This window comes from Pollachius pollachius (assembly GCF_949987615.1).
Source record: "Pollachius pollachius genome assembly, chromosome: 3".
Taxonomy (NCBI): domain Eukaryota; kingdom Metazoa; phylum Chordata; class Actinopteri; order Gadiformes; family Gadidae; genus Pollachius; species Pollachius pollachius.
Window position 1 is genome coordinate 5,478,535 of NC_136936.1, and position 16,371 is coordinate 5,494,905.

The 16,371-nt window shown below is 47.0% G+C and overlaps 1 protein-coding gene across 1 annotated transcript; it reads right to left on the reverse strand.

The window, feature by feature from the left end:
• Window positions 1–5,034: 5,034 nt before the first annotated feature.
• Window positions 5,035–5,670, reverse strand: dusp14 (dual specificity phosphatase 14; the record flags this gene model as incomplete). Its single annotated transcript, XM_079733930.1, has 1 exon — window positions 5,035–5,670. The coding sequence occupies one exon, from the start codon at window positions 5,668–5,670 to the stop codon at window positions 5,035–5,037; it is 636 nt and encodes a 211-aa protein (XP_079590056.1).
• Between the last annotated feature and the right edge of the window lie 10,701 nt (window positions 5,671–16,371).

Below are 16,371 nucleotides of genomic sequence, written 5' to 3' on the forward strand. Positions count from 1 at the left end.
GGTGGGGATGGCAGTGAGGGGTGGGTTCGGCGTGGTTCGCCACGGACGCTGCGCTTGTCGACCTTGGGGGGGGGGGGGGGACAGTGGGAGGGAGAGAGAGGTGGGGATGGGGAGGGAGAGGAGGGAGGAAGGGAGGGAGAGAGAGGGGATGGGGAGGGAGGAAGGGAGAGAGAGAGAGAGAGAGGTGGGGAGAGCACTGAAGGAGCTCTGAAGTCACTGGAATCTGTATTTATTTGCTACCCTCACACTCACTCCCTCACCGATTGCTGAGGACCATTATGCAGTCGGAACCACAGCACTATCGGGGTGTGCGTGTTCCAACAGGGTGTGTAAATTCCCTCAAACGTATTAAAAAGTCCACCCTGGCAGTTATGAAGATATTCCCTGTTTTACTTTGTCGTCCACGTGAAAGTTTTCCAATGAGACACTGACGGTGCTTTGAGGCAGGGAGGTGCAAGCGTCATTAGGACTTCCATTACACTCACAGTTATCTTGCCAGTGCAAACATGTGGAGATATGCCTCGTTATGAGACACTCGCAGAGGGGAGATGGCTGAATGAATTATTAACGCATCGTTTCTTACTCCCAACTCCCCTTTCTGCTTTGTCTGTGCAAGGCACTTTAGAATGGCCTGCCTGGTCTTGGGTCTTTGTGTCTCTTCAATCTTTTAACCTTTTCTTTTTTGCCCGCAGAAACTTTTAGAACTAATGGATGGTCTCTTTTAAAGGATTTTCAAGGGTAGGTCATTTAAATTCCTCAGTTTGTCTTTGAGACACAGTCTTAACATCGCTGTGCCAAACAAACCGTTAAATACTACTGTATGTGTTGTGTTGAACTGCCTGCGATACCTTTTGCACTGTTGGGGTGTTTCTTGAAAAGTGTATTGCATATTTAAACCGAGGTAAAAAGACATGAGTCATTTAACTTATTGCTGTTGTGTTTATTTTTTTGTTGTTGGCTGTGTGCACCGCTGATCATGTTTTGTATATTCAGATATGAAGAAATGAAGTGTAAACTTAAATCGTGGCGACACTGCGTAAAAGCTAGCCTAACGCCGCAGTGTACCTACAGTGATGAACTGTGTTGTGAAGTGAATTGAAAATGTAAATAAATGCTTACAACTAATTTACATCTTTGGATCGACTGCGCTTGTTTCGTTGCGTATTCACGGGTTAATATATACACACATCCACTTAATTAAATAACATCCATAAAGATGACAATATTCTGAATTAATTTGTTTAGAATTAAATTCGGAAATTCTCTACATCATTATATTATCACAACAGTGATTACTGGAAGCATTTTGCTCCTATCCCGTCTGTTCAGAATCATCAACTGGGAGTGTTGTTGGCTCGGACCCGAGCTTCCTCATCCAAATGTATGAAGTACGTTTCCCGCTGTTTTTTCCACGTTAATGTGTTTTCCCCCTTCCCAGAGAGCCCTCGTCTCCCCATTACTCGGGACAAAATGGAATAAATTCTCTAGCAACGAGCCTTCGGGCCGTGACATCACTGCCTCACGTTTGGAAACAGCCAATCAAATAGAGGCTCTAGGGGCAATGTTATTACTGTCCTCTCGTGTTCAGACGTGTTCTCTCCAACATCACGGCTTATCCCTCGGCGTTCTCGATTCAACGGGCTACAGAAAATGAATTCCTCTCGCAGATCCAAAACCATTCAGTTTTACAGAATATTCCACACGCCGAAATCAATTACTAAAAAAAGGCAGTGTCGTTTAAAATTCCGAAAATCTTTTATCCTGCCCTGCCCTTCACTTGACTTGTGACTTTCACACAGATATTCTGCGGTGCCATGACTAAAACGATGTTTGGTGGAAAAGGTGGCCCTAGCGTTGTTTCTCGTGATGGCTGCCTTTCGCTTGAGACAGACTTTCATCGCTTCTTTTACCTCCAGGCTAAAGATGATGTATCACTAAGTGATCCATTGATGTCTTCAAAACGCTTTCCATATAATCATGCAGTGCTTTTATGTAGCGTCACTGCACAAAATAGTGGACTGGTCTGGTTGTTCAAAGATTAACACCTGTGCTTTGGTGCGACAAAGGTTCTTACGCTCGGTGTGTGAAGGTTTAAAATTAAAAATGCATGACTAGAGCGTAATGTGCACTACAATGACAGGGAGAATATCTAAACCTGGTGTGTTTAACTCTCGTACAAACCCACAGGATTGAAGACATCTCTCCAAGGCTGTGAATAATCCCGAGATAAGACTGGTTCAATCTGTTCATACGCAATCTGTTGAAGTGATCATTATAAAAATAGAACCATTTCTTCCACTATCTCGTCCTGGCATCTGTTCCATCATTTTCCACATCTCGGGCTTTAGATGAATCCCGGTCACCGCTCTCTATCATTATTCTCAGCCAGACACAAATTGGCTTCTAGCACAGTTGAACCTCACCATTTGACTGGGGGGAATGAATAATATTGATACAGTATCTTTTCCCCTTTCTCTCTTCCCCCAGCCGCAGGTTTTTCAGATCTACTTGTCTGTTCCACCTTGGGTTTTGTCATGCGTTTTGGTTGAGGGTCTTCCGGACTGCTAAAGTGTGGCAGTTAAAATAGTGCTCTTTAAAAACTGTCAGAATAGTTTCTACTCATAAGAGTAATAGTGTGAGTGTGCATAGAATACCTTTTGCCCACAACGACAGAAGAGCGCAGATTTGTACTTTGGACACAGCTGTAGTTAGACAGTTGAACAAGTAGGCTATACAGTGATTATGGAGATTCTGGCTGTTTTATTAATTGCCTGATTAATTTGAATCAACCTTAACTTAATCTTAAAGAAGCAACTGTATTAGCATGGAGGGCTTGTCGTTGGAGTCAAATATTCTTCCTCTAGTCTAGTAGCTCGTTCTGCATGGCTGGCGGCTGGGTTGCCTCGCTTGTTAAAATGCATGTAAAACGCTCTACTTACTTAAGTGATGCACACGGAAATGCTATTCAATGGCTGAGAATTGTTTGTTTTTTAGCCTCTGACTGGGCACTGGAATGTTCCCATGTTGCAGAGAGAGAGAGAGAAAGCAAAGATAGAGAGAGATACATGGAGAGAGGGAGGGATGGAGAGATATACAGAGTGATGGAGAGAGAGGTCTGAAAGTGACAGGTACAGAGAGAGGGTATGAGAGTGAGACAGAGAGAGGGCTTGAGTGATTCAGTAAGATACAGAGAGAGGTAGTGAGAGTGATAGAGATAAAAAGGAGGAGAGAGAGCGATGGAGTGAGAGGGATAAGAGATAAAGAGGTAGTGAAGTGATCAAGACACACAGAGACCCATCACTCGTTCCTCCGTGACCTCTGTGGTGTCCCACCTGGCAGGTCTGGGGTGTGTGAGTTATGACACATGTGACATCCTCAGAGTAGAGTGAATACGGAGCAAAGCTCTGGTCGATGTCTGCTGGCTGTGCTCTGTAGAGACGATGATGAAGAGGAGTGATGGAAGACGGCCGCATACAGACCCCGGGGGGAAGAGGTGGCCAGGGAAGTGAACGGTGCCTTGCTGAAAGGTGCAGTGCCCTTTCATGTGAAAAGTGGTGGAGGAAAAGATGTGATCTCCAATGACATGTTGAAAATTGGACAGAATGGAGCCGCTACAGTGCTTGAATGTTGAATTAGGTCATGCATATCGGATGAGTGTCGGCATCTGAACCACTGAAGGAGTCAACAAATGTAGAAAAGACGCAAGGCATGTATGAGTTATTAATTTTAATCAAATTTAAACACAAACAGTGGCATGAGCTTCTTTTTGTTACATTATATATATTTCATTTGGGTCGTTAAAAACAAATTGTAAATTCAGGTTCTGCCTATGACACAAAGGTCGAAATGTGCCTCTTTTCTGCTATGGTCCGTCTCCAAAGCCTTACCTATGATTGTTCACACTCTGAAAACTGTTGATTGATTTGTAATCCACAATGGTAAACCGCTGTCTCGTTTTGTACCTTGCTACTGGCTGAATTTTAATGCACGGTACAAATCAGCCGCCACAAACCGGTTCTCCCCAAGCCGTCACCACAGAGTTTACACTTTCTCTTGGTGTGGCGGACGGTTAGCCAACGACGGGTTCATCTGTTACCAATCTTTTCTAGCACTTTCATTTAGCTTTAAAAAAAATAAATTGATATAGTAACATCATTCAACTGTTTCATTTAAAATATATATACGACCATATGCTTCCCATATTTTGAGTGCTAAAACTGCTCCAAAATATCCTTTCCAACAATACACTTTTGCTAACATAATCTTTCTACGTCTTTTATATCTATTTTTTTCTACTCTGTACGCTGATTTTGACGTTTTTTTTGAAAGTGCTACCATAAATCGAGCTTACAGCATACAGCCCCACACATTGAAGATAACCACCGAAGAACTGGCACAATACCACGACATGACACTACGCCGAGGCCTGGGCCTCAATCACTACGTCGTCAACAGAGACTCGCTGGGTCTGCACTCTCAGCCCAACACTCCCTCATTGCATACACGGTTATTCTATGGAGTCTAGTGGATAGGTCAACCAGGAGAAAAAGAGCAGCTACAACCCCATTTCTCTTTTTTGACCTTTTTTTGTTTCATATTTTCTTTACATAATTTTTATCGGTATCGTTGGGGTCTCTCTTTATGCCCTTGCTCCTGTGGAAAGTTCAACTGACTTAATTTGTTGTTTTGCAGAAAATGACATGAATCATTGTCGATCTTTACAGGACCAACTTTTTGTATTCTCTATTCAGTTCATATTCTGGTATCTTTTCCCCGTGACGATAGGGGAGTGGAAGTCACATCTTCCACTCCTGTCAACTCGTCGGGAGGATTTTGAATGTCTGTACTGAAGTACGCTGGACACAAGGCAGCCCCCTTCACCAATGCTCAGTTGGAATCCTACCATTGCTGAGCATGAAACTGCAAAGACCCTAAAACGACGCTCATCCTTCCCACCACCCCCATCCCCATCAAACCTGCCTCCTCCCACTTCTTTCCCTTCCCTTCCCTTCCCTCGCTAGTCCAGTCCCCCCATCACAGGCCCCAGTACGGCGCCAGGGTCCTGCGGTCCCTCTCGTAGACGTCGGGTATGACCCCGTAGGGCGTCTGCACCATCTTCACCGAGTTCCTGCCGAACAGCTTCCTCTCGTACTCGATGAGCTGGCGCCAGAAGCCGCCGTTGGGCCTGATGACGGGCCGCCGGGCCTTCACCCAGGCGTGGGCCTCGGCCAGGGACACGCGGTGGTACTTCATGAGGTAGGCCAGGCACAGCGACGCCGAGCGGCTGACCCCGGCCGCGCAGTGCACTAGCACGGCGCCGCGCTTGCGGCCCACGCTGTGGATCTTGTCGGCGATGCTGTCGAAGTACAGCGAGAGCGGCGAGTGGGGCATGTCGGCCAGGGGCACCTTGACGTACTCCACGTGGGGCCAGTTGAAGTTGGGCAGCTCGATGGTGGCATTGACCACGCACGTGATGCCCTTGGACAGCAGCAGGCTGCGGTTGGACGCCACGTTGCCCCGGCTGAGGAACAGGTTGGGGGTGATCTGTGCGATGCCCCCCAGCAGGCTGGTAGTCTCGGCCAGCAGTCGGGGCACGGCCGTGGGCACCATTGTGCGGTGGTGCTGGTGGTGGTGGTTGTGGTGGAAGAAACCCTGGCTGCGGGAACCCATGGTGGAACCGGAGGCGTTGGGTCGATTGGAAAGTAAGTGGAAGTGTGTGTGTGTGTGTGTGTGTGTGTGTGAAGTGGAGAGACGTCACTCGCTGTGGGTCATAGCCGTTGGGCGGGAGCTGGGAGTGACGGATGGTCCTGGAACAAAAGAGGGACACGTGTTCAGATATGAATGTAATGTAGGTCACACTTTAATGACCTACATACCCACACTGTTAGTCAACACTTGCATTCAATTAGCTGTTTGTGTTTGAATCCTTTGGGAGCCGCATTGAGCTTTTGGGCAGTTGTATTTAAATGTCATGCTGGATCAATTGAAAACAAATTAGATGAATTAATGTCTGTGACTGTAAACCCGAGCACAGACAGAGATGAAAACCCTTTGGAGCCGAACATTCAACTGAGACTGCAGAACTGGGAATAACAGCCTTGAACAAGATGTTCCGGAAACAACGACTAATACTACAATTCGCCAACGCAACACTTTGACCTACATCGTTTCACGACGTCACGTAAGAGCATCCCTTTTGCCGTATATTTAGAGTGCCTGCCTGTGGGTGAGAGATGGAGAGAGCGACAGGGGTTGAGGGAGAGATTGCTCTTCTTAACATGCCCGCCGGACCTCTCTCATATTGACATGGGCTTCTTTCATCTATACAGGCTCTGAGCCCTGGAGCCAAATAGACATTTCTCATCTCACACCCACCCAGGCATGACTCTCGCATACAGATCTCGTCTCCCTACGGGCATACACTACTGTAAATATTCTATTCATATTGATATGGGTTGCTGTGTGTCTACTGTTATTAATACTGTTTGCTATTGTGCTGTTATTGGATCTACCAGCGTTCTACCAGCAGGATATGTGTTGTACAAAGATTCTCCCTTCCTTTATTTATCAGCAGAACATAGCCCTAAGCTAGGCTTTACACCTGTTGAGTCTGCATCATCTTGTTCACTACAGTACCCTAGCCTGTAGGGACATCTTGTTCACTACAGTACCCTGGTCTGTACGGCCATGTTGTTCACTACAGTACCCTGGTCGGTACAGCCATCTTGTTCACTACAGTACCCTGGTCTGTGGGGCAATCTTGTTCACTACAGTACCCTGGTCTGTACGGCCATGTTGTTCACTACAGTACCCTGGTCTGTACGGCCATGTTGTTCACTACAGTACCCTGGTCTGTACGGCCATGTTGTTCACTACAGTACCCTGGTCTGTACGGCCATGTTGTTCAGTACAGTTCCCTGTTCTGTAGGGCCATCTTCTTCACTACAGTACCCTGGTCTTTAGGGCTATCTTGTTCATTATAGTACCCTGGTCTGTACGGCCATCTTGTTCAGTACCCTGGTCTGTACGGCCATGTTGTTCAGTACAGTTTCCTGGTCTGTAGGGCCATCTTGTTCAGTACAGTTTCCTGGTCTGTAGGGCCATCTTGTTCAGTACAGTTCCCTGTTCTGTAGGGCCATCTTCTTCACTACAGTACCCTGGTCTTTAGGGCTATCTTGTTCATTATAGTACCCTGGTCTGTGCGGCCATCTTGTTCAGTACCCTGGTCTGTACGGCCATGTTGTTCAGTACAGTTTCCTGGTCTGTAGGGCCATCTTGTTCAGTACAGTTTCCTGGTCTGTAGGGCCATCTTGTTCAGTACAGTTCCCTGTTCTGTAGGGCCATCTTCTTCACTACAGTACCCTGTTCTGTAGGGCCATCTTCTTCACTACAGTACCCTGGTCTGTAGGGCTATCTTGTTCATTATAGTACCCTGGTCTGTACGGCCATCTTGTTCAGTACCCTGGTCTGTACGGCCATGTTGTTCAGTACAGTTTCCTGGTCTGTAGGGCCATCTTGTTCAGTACAGTTTCCTGGTCTGTAGGACCATCTTGTTCAGTACAGTTCCCTGGTCTGTAGGGCCATCTTGTTCACTACAGTACCCTGGTCTGTAGTGTCCTCTTGAACCAGCCCAGACAGAGTCTGAGTGACAGGCATCGCACCATTGACCACGTTTAATATGAAATGAGCTCGCTATCTGACCCTGAAAAAGATACCTGCTGACATGTGCTGCCAAGCGTGACAACAGAATGTAACCGCCACCAGAGCTGAAGCTGAATTCATCACAAAATAAATGCAAGTATGAAATTGAAAAAAAAAACAGTTTATACATATATATGAATAAATATGAATCGGCTTTCCAACATTACAGATACATTCTTTACTTTAGCAGATCCACTGATAAACGCTGGAAATGGAAAATGCAACAGATAAAAAAGTCGTTCTGAATATTTATCTAATCTTCCTGTCTAAACCTATTCCAATATTCCCCTAAGCTGCCCTGATATAGCCGCCCGTATTGAAAGTATGAGCCTCGCAGTGAGTAACGGAATTAGCCCCCTTTTATAGAGGTTATTTCCCCAAGGCTTTAAGGTCCCTTCCATTGATCAAATAGCAATCCCCCTTTTTTGCCGCGACTCACCCATTCCCCCTCTCAACCTTTAAATCTGTGTAGCGCACACTGGCCAACTCCCCGCTCTCTCTCACACGGAGATGGGCGAGCTGGTATAATGAGGCGTTCCTCTGAGCTTTCCGTGCCGTATGGCCCATCACTTATACCCGTCCGCCAATTACTCTTCACCTTTCGCTGCGAAACGGTTGCCATGGTTCACGGCGAGGTGCGGCTCACCTCACCGTTGCCGTTGGTGATAACAACGATCCCGGTGTCACTGCTGGGGGAGGAGAGTGGCTCTGTGTTGCTGTCGTGTTCGAGGGAAGGATGCCGGTTCCTCAGACGCCCTGCTCCGTCTGAAGGCAGCAGAACTTTAGGGCTCAAAGTGGAGCAATCCTTTTTAAATCACTTCACCAACACACACTTTTATAGAATATTTCTTATATGTTCTCCTTTTAGTGCTTTGACATTTGAACTATTCTAATAAGCGCACACTATTTTAGTGAGGGAGACTGTGTATTGGCTGTTTTTACATATACAGCTTGTCTTTTGTGTTTTGTTTTGTGTTTGACTGTGCGACACGAGCTCCGACAAAAACAAAGAGGTGTGATTAATCCCAAAGTAATTGCTGTTAATTATAGCACCAGGCCCCCCAATTGTATTGTCAAAATAAAACAATGATTTTGAAAGGCATACAAATTGCTGTACCTTTTTTCTCTAAGTGCAATCATTATATATAATGTATATATATACCAATTAAACCTGACAAGTTTAGAAAGAGTACGTTATTCAGAGATTATCAAAAGCTATACCAAGTGACATGCCCCATTCTTGAGGCATAAAATACCATATTTTCTTTCTAATACAATAACTACCACTTATTTGGTAGAACCGAAGACGTGACAACCTATACGACCGTGGGATTTCAACCGTAACAAGCAATCTTTCCAAATGTGAAAACGAGGGGAATAATTTCACACAAGCCATGAGGTGAAGCTTTTTCCAAGGAGCAAAAGGAACGAATGTGTGCGTTTTAATAGCGACCACAAACTGCTTTCTTAGCCACAAGGCAAAGCCTTCCCACCGCCCTGTAGCTTCCTGTGCTGCTGCCAGCGCTATTCAATTAGAGGGATGATAAGGAAACACAATAATCAATGGAGCTTTTGAAGGGCCTCCAAGGTGCGGCCCCGTAGAGCTGGCCTCCCCAGGTTCTGTCCGCCGCACGTTAAGCCTCACCCACCTAGAACGGGAAGGCGTGTGCAAAAAGAAACGCGGTCGCCGTGATTACAGAGCAATCGACCGCTGCGTGTCGACATCGAACGAGTGTCACTCATTGTCAATCGACATGGGGATTCTGAAGACCTACTCTGCAAAACAAGCCAAGAAGTCAATCGGCTTAGGCTGTGACTCGGGCGCTTTCTCCGCTCTGCAGTTCAGCGTCTTGGACGGAAACGTAGGCTACACCAGGACGAGGTTAGTGAGCCATGGTTTACCCAGGGGGTTATCAGCAAACCATTCCCTGCCCTACGGGGAACAAATCCTCATCCCTCACCGTGGATTCACGCCTGTCAACAGGTGTGCTCATGGTTCGCAAATCTCGAACGCATATCTCTGTGCAGATACCACCAACCCAGCCCTCCCTTTCCCTCTTTCCATGAACAGATTCCACTCATACACTGACTACCGGACTAGGGTTCCATTTTGGCCAGAACTAATGGGAAATGTTATCCGCCTGGGGTGACGTGACACCCAAGCTGACCCCCACCCTCACCACCAACACCTCCTCCACCACTGCGGACGCAGGCCCGACACCTGATCCGCCTGGCTGAGAATCAGGCCGCTGAAACTCATTCCTTATTGACAACCCATACCCTGTGTGGATAGGCCTGTGTATGAAAACACCAGAATTCTCCAGGCACTCCAACACTGCGGAAGGGGATGCCAGCAGGACAGATATAGATATACAGTAGAAAGGACTCCACTCTAATGTTATCTGTTGAATACATTCAGTCAAATTGGTTCCTGGATGGACGGCTTGATGGGTAAACCTGTTAGTGCGCTAACCAGTGGTAGTGACCTGGGTTTGATTCCCACCTGTGGTCCTACCTAACAATGGCATTACCTCTCTTCTTCAACCCATTGTGCTGTGCATAATGGCACTAACGGCCCGTTCAATGACATATTTAACCAGGGTTGGTTGCAGTCCAGGTATTAACAGTGAGTACTGGGGGGATTTGGGTTTGATCACCAATGTCTACATCCTTGAACAAGATGCATAACTCGACCCAGGAAATGAGTGAATAAGCCAAGAATAAGTCGCTTTGGACAAAAGCGTCTGCTAAGACATGACAGAAGGGTATGTTGAACTTCTACTACTGCCCAGAAACGTATCCCTAGAAAGGCATGCTGGCACGTTACACTGCAGCGACCCACCGAATGAGTCGTTAGTCCAGGTATTGGAGTTCTAGTGGGTGTGTAATGTTGTTACATCACCCAACATGACTAATTCAACATTAGCGCTCTAATTTCCCTGCCTTTCATTACAATTGAGTAGCATTTCGCTGCAGTGTGCTACTGGTTCCCACTGCCATGACCAAACTAAGTGAAGGAATACTTAAAGACCAAGTCCAATTTCTCACTGTGCCATAGCCCTACTATGCCAAACCATGAGTCTACTATTACCAGTGGATATTGCTTGCTGGATATAATTGGCAATCATAATTAAACGAAACATATTTAAAAATATGTCTGAATATAGTGTAATATGAGACCGAGGGAGACTTTTTCATACCTGTCATTTACCCCCATATTAATAATAGGCCTATGTGATACAGAAATGGCAGGGTAAGACCGTTTGCCATGCGAATGTCTCCAATAGTAATACCTCGTCGGTCCTTAATGACCACCCAGACATGACCTTCTCTGACACCTAAATACCAAGACAACACCAAACTTCCAACACATTTCCTCTGCGCACTCCTCTGGCGTGCCTGTGCGCGTGAACGTTAGCTCCAAGTTCTCCACCATAATCCACCTCGGGTAAAACTAAGTAGAAAAAATGCCTCTTCTTTGATTTTATTTGTTATGTGTGGATGTGAAATCGTCCGGATGTTCCAACAGAATTGTTAAAATAATAGCTAATTAGGCAGCACGTCGGTCTCACACGCTACAAGTGTCAGGTGCGTCCATTTTTTCCCCGTAGCCCACTGATAATGCACATTTGAATGTATATGCTTCTTTGAAGCCTCTGCATCACGATGATCATGTTTAAGTCTAAGACAGAGATCATGGTGAGGATATTTCATCGGATAGGAGAGAAAGTAACTCCACTTACCAAAGCTCTCCGGTGCGGATGAGATCGTGATTCAGACAGCAGCGTGTTCAACTCACGCACCATCCGAGTGGGCGCGGGTCTGCCTCTCACAATCTGGACACAAGAACACTACTTGTACAGGCTCACGGCAGGGACAACTAACACTGGGAGGGTTGTCAATAAGATGAGAGACGAAACATTCCGAAGCAATCGGAAGATAAATCAAAATCCTCTTTGGGTTGATCGTTCGGTCCGTTCTCTGGGACCGAGTGGGACCAGCGTGTTGCGCTACAGGACGGAGGTGCACTTGGCCAGTGGGTTGGGGCTGGTGGTAGGCGCCTCCTTCCCACTATTACACGCAGGGAGGTGGGCTACACACGAGCCAAAGCGTATGATGCTCCTGGTACGTCCCTACGAGATTTGAAGTGAGGCTGAAACGCTCGGATTGAACACTGAGGCATCTTGTCTTGAGCCTTCTACCAGTCAGTAATCGTTTTTCTATGTGTTGAACACTGTTTTTAACACGCGGCACCTTTCAGCATTGTACACTCATGGTGTGTGTTTAGACTTTTCGGTTAGTTTTCAACATTTCAAAAATAAGGTAGACTTTTGGCACTTGAGGATGCTTTAATTATTTCCATCAACTAACAGTTTATTCACAGTTATGCTCCAGTAATAATTCACTGATGGTGTTCATGTTGACTAAGGTATTAATTTAAACATTATTTAATAGGGTTAAACCTAACCCAATGCTATTGTTATAATGCTTATTACTGCATTAACTAATGTTAAATATTGTACCTTTATGGTACCTTTAAGTGTCCCTGGTAGGCCTATGGATTCATAGGTGATAACATTTGTACTGGTAATGCTGATGTATTCATACAAAATATTCCATATAACATCTCAGTGCTCCCATTTTGTATTTAAATCCGTAAAATGATACAAAAGACTCATACATAATAAATAGAGTAGCCTAGTCCTAGAGTACAGAACATTATGTCAGAGGGCGAATGGGGTCAATGAGGAACTCCTTTCACATCTTAAATTGCCATGGAAACGTGTGCTGCTACGTTGTACAAGATGTCAGAGCCACGGACCACGGTCACGTTTTCGCTTCGCTAGACCCCTTCAGGGCTTAACAGCTCCTGGCAGGAGCTGAAAAAAAAACTCCACATCTCTGCTCATCTTTTTGAACTCGTGATGGCATCACAGTTAATAACATACACATCAACCACCCACTTTCCCACTTTGCCCAACTGAGTGATTTGCTGCCCATGCAGAACTGTTGTTTATTTACTGACTCTGTTTAAAGTGGGCTCAATGACCAACGCCAGTCTGGTGGACGTCCGGGATCGGTTCCAAGTGTTTTGTAGCTAGCCTGTGTAAGACCCTTTCATTTAATCGTGAGGACCCTTAACTTAAGCACCTTTACTTGTACAGTCAAAGATCTGCTGATGAATGTTAATGTGGTTGAGCCGTCAAGGACTCCTAACTAACTTAAGTTATTCTGAGTATTTAATGCCTTGTTCAAGGTGACACCAAGGCGGACTCATTCCACTGCAATGCATGTCAAGAAGTAAGTACACGTCAAATAGTGAAGGAACTGCAGCCAATAAGATGCAGGGTCGTGGTATTGGAGCGCACTGCAAAAACACTTAAAACTACAAACCACATATTTTCATACAAAGTCATGCCCTAGCATTGCTGAGAGACATCACTAACACAAACACACAGTTGGGACTACTTTGACAAGGATCTTCTTTGGCCTGAAAAGTATTTTCATATTTCAGTCTGCAAGTCAGACTTGACCAAATTATCTTTTCAAAACACGACACTGAGACTCATCCACGAGATGGATTTAAATATTCGAGCCTGTTCAGAAATCATCCTCCTACCCATAAACCTGTTGGCCCTCAGAATAAGATCCGCTCCTAATTACATTCTGCACTCAGTGAACCGGAATGAAGTCCTGTTGTTGCCAAGTGCGAGATGATGCATCGCTGCATTACTGTCCGTCCGTACGCTGCTGGCTGGCGGGACAGGAGCCTAGACACACTGGTTATTCAGTGTCGACGTTGCTATGCTTTACATGGGGAGCTTCACGAGCAGCAGGCACCAGGGGGGCTGATGATCGTTCATGCTATGTGTTGTTGCTAATGCTAATCACCAGCCCAATGATGGATGCGTAAAGATGGACGTGCAATCTGCGTGGCAAACGGTCGTTTTTCTATGTGACTGGAGAGGTGGCACAGAGGACCACACACGACCGGGAATGGAGAGGGTTAACCCCGCAAAACTCTTCTGTCTGTGTGTGTGTGTGTGTGTGTGTGTGTGTCTGTGTGTGCGCGTGTATTCCAGTATACAAGCGAGGGGGCGTAGAGATGCTTTGTGTTCTGGTATAAAGAGAGAGGGAGGTAGAGAGAGATAGAGGTGGGTGGAGACGTAAAATGCTGAGAGAGAGATGGATATAGATGGAGGAAAGGGGTAGAGAGAATTGTTGAGAGGGGGGGGGGGGCGGAGAAGGATAGAGGTGGGGAGAGAGAGAGAGAGAGAGTACAGAGAGAGAGCGAGAAGGGGGAGAGAGAGACATTTGAAGGAGAGAGAGAGATTTGGGGGGTAGAAAGAAGGGATGGGAGGGATAGGGGTAGAGAGAGAAAGAGAGAGAGAGCGCTTGAGGGACTGGTGTGAGAGAGGAGAAATGGCAGATGAGTCAGTTGTGTTGCTGCTGTTTAATACGGTCCAAGAGCTGGCCCTGCTGCACATCCACAATGACACCATCACCCCGACAACATCCACCTGCGGCCCCTCCTGCCGCCCGGTGCTCTAAATAGTCGGCCGGTGACACTGATTCACCCTGACCACTGCTCACACCGGGCACAGATGGCTCCCACAGTGCAGGCCACGCTGCGCTTCGCTGGAGTGCTATGAACCAGTTTTCCCCCCCCCCCGAAATAATGGTCAAGTATGTAGGAATAAGGTGGCCTGCGCTGGTAAATATTGTAAAAGGTTTGGGCGGTTTGCCAAGACCCCAGGTAAATTGTTGACGTTGTCTTTGTCGTGATCTACACCAGCCATGACTTCTGTTCAATTCACCCCCTCTCGCGGTCTACACCTGTTCTGAAATTTGGCAGTCGGTGAGCCATTGACATCCATTGGCTGGTTAGGGGTTAGTTCATACAAATTGCCCTGGTAAGGTCGTTTACTGCAACCGGGGCCCGAAACACACGAGTTTGGATGTTTCCACGCCACTGAGAGGCGAACCAAACACTTGAATGTCCATGTTTTAAAATTACAATGAGTTTTATTTTACTTTTGTAAACTTTCTATTGCTATTGAATAATTAAGGCTTAATCTTTTGTTCCGTCCCAGTGTGAGGGTCTGGGCAGAAATAAAGACAGGGGGTACAAGACTATAGTAAAGAAAGATTCTGTTTACGAAGGCTGACATTTACAAGGCTGTCCAGCTGTGTTCTGGCTCTCCATAGTGAAAACCTCCACCCAGGCATTGTCCTCTGCGTAGTGAAAACATCCACCCTAGCACTCTCCTCGCCGTGCCAAAGGAAAGAAACAACCGAGAAAAAGAAACACTGACGCCAGACAAGAGTCTAAAGGCTTATTTGTACGGTCTGACCTTCTCACTGAATGAGACAGTGCTAATGGTAGCGCTAACGTCTTGAGCTAATGAGATAATGAACCGCTACACCTAGCGACATGAAGCCGCTGAGCCCAAACAAAGTGCCCCTGCTTAGCATTCCCTCCTCGTGTCACTAGTGTCGTGCTAGCGCGCCGCGGGAGAATGTGCTTAAGCACATTAGCGGGACGGTGGGTAACACGAGGAGAGAGGGAGAAGTCGTGATGTGGGTTAGCGTCGGAGGAGCTAAGGGAGGCTGGGTGGGCTACATGATGTGTTTGTGTTATTGGGGGGGGGGGGGGGGGGGGGGGTTATGTGTGTTCATGATTGGAATGGGGGGGTTATATGTGTGTGTCTGTTTGATGGGTAGGTGGGTGGGTTTTATGTGTGTGATTGGATATGTGTGTGATGGCCAGTGGTGTGTGTGTGTGTGTGTGTGTGTGTGTGTGTGTGTGTGGGGGGGGGGGGGGGGCTGGGATAAAGATGTCTAAATAAAGCTGATCCTGACCCCGGGGGTGGTGGTGGTGGTGGTGGTGGTGGTGGGCTGCGGCGTTGTTAAACTGACACATGAGCTAAGTGTTTGTTGTGGTAACCCGCGGGCGGCTGTGCCCAGCGTGGGGTCGTCTCTCCCTCCCCAGCCCCTCCCCAAACCCCCTCTAGACCCCCTCTAGACCCCCTCTAGACAACTCTATGATCTTGGTGGCGCCGGCGTCTGATCCACGCGTTGATCCACAGCATCAGCACGCCGCTCGCCAGGGGGAGGGGGGCACAGGTCTCGTTCTGATGACGTCCATGTTACGTCTTTCAAAGGGAAGCGGGTCCCTTTAGAAGAGAGAGGCAGGGCGGTTGATGTTTTGTTGCTCTTATTCTTTATAAATATGTGACCGCTGAACGGCTTGACTCCGCTCCAGGGTATTCTTCCGTCAGAGGATACACACGTACACGGATGGGGAGCTGTGTGTGTGCACCTTTGTGCGTGGGCGGAGTTTGTGTGTGTGTGTGTGTGTGTGTGTGTGCGTGCAATCAATTCTGTGTACTGCTCTAGTTAGTCACGACTCCTGTGCCCAGAAGAAAAGCAACAGGGTGGAGAGGTGAAGATGTGTGAGTGTGTGTGTGTGTGTGTGTGTGTGTGTGTGTGTGTGTGTGTGCTTGTGTGCGCATGCGTGTGAGAGCTTCTGTGTGTGTGTGTGTGTGTTTGTGGTGTGTGTGTCCTACCTGCCTTTGTTTTCTACAGCCGATCCTTTCAGCCTCCAGAATGCCAGAGACCTGGTTGCCAAGGGAACCTCCTGTGTTGACAAAGCCGGGATGGCTCACC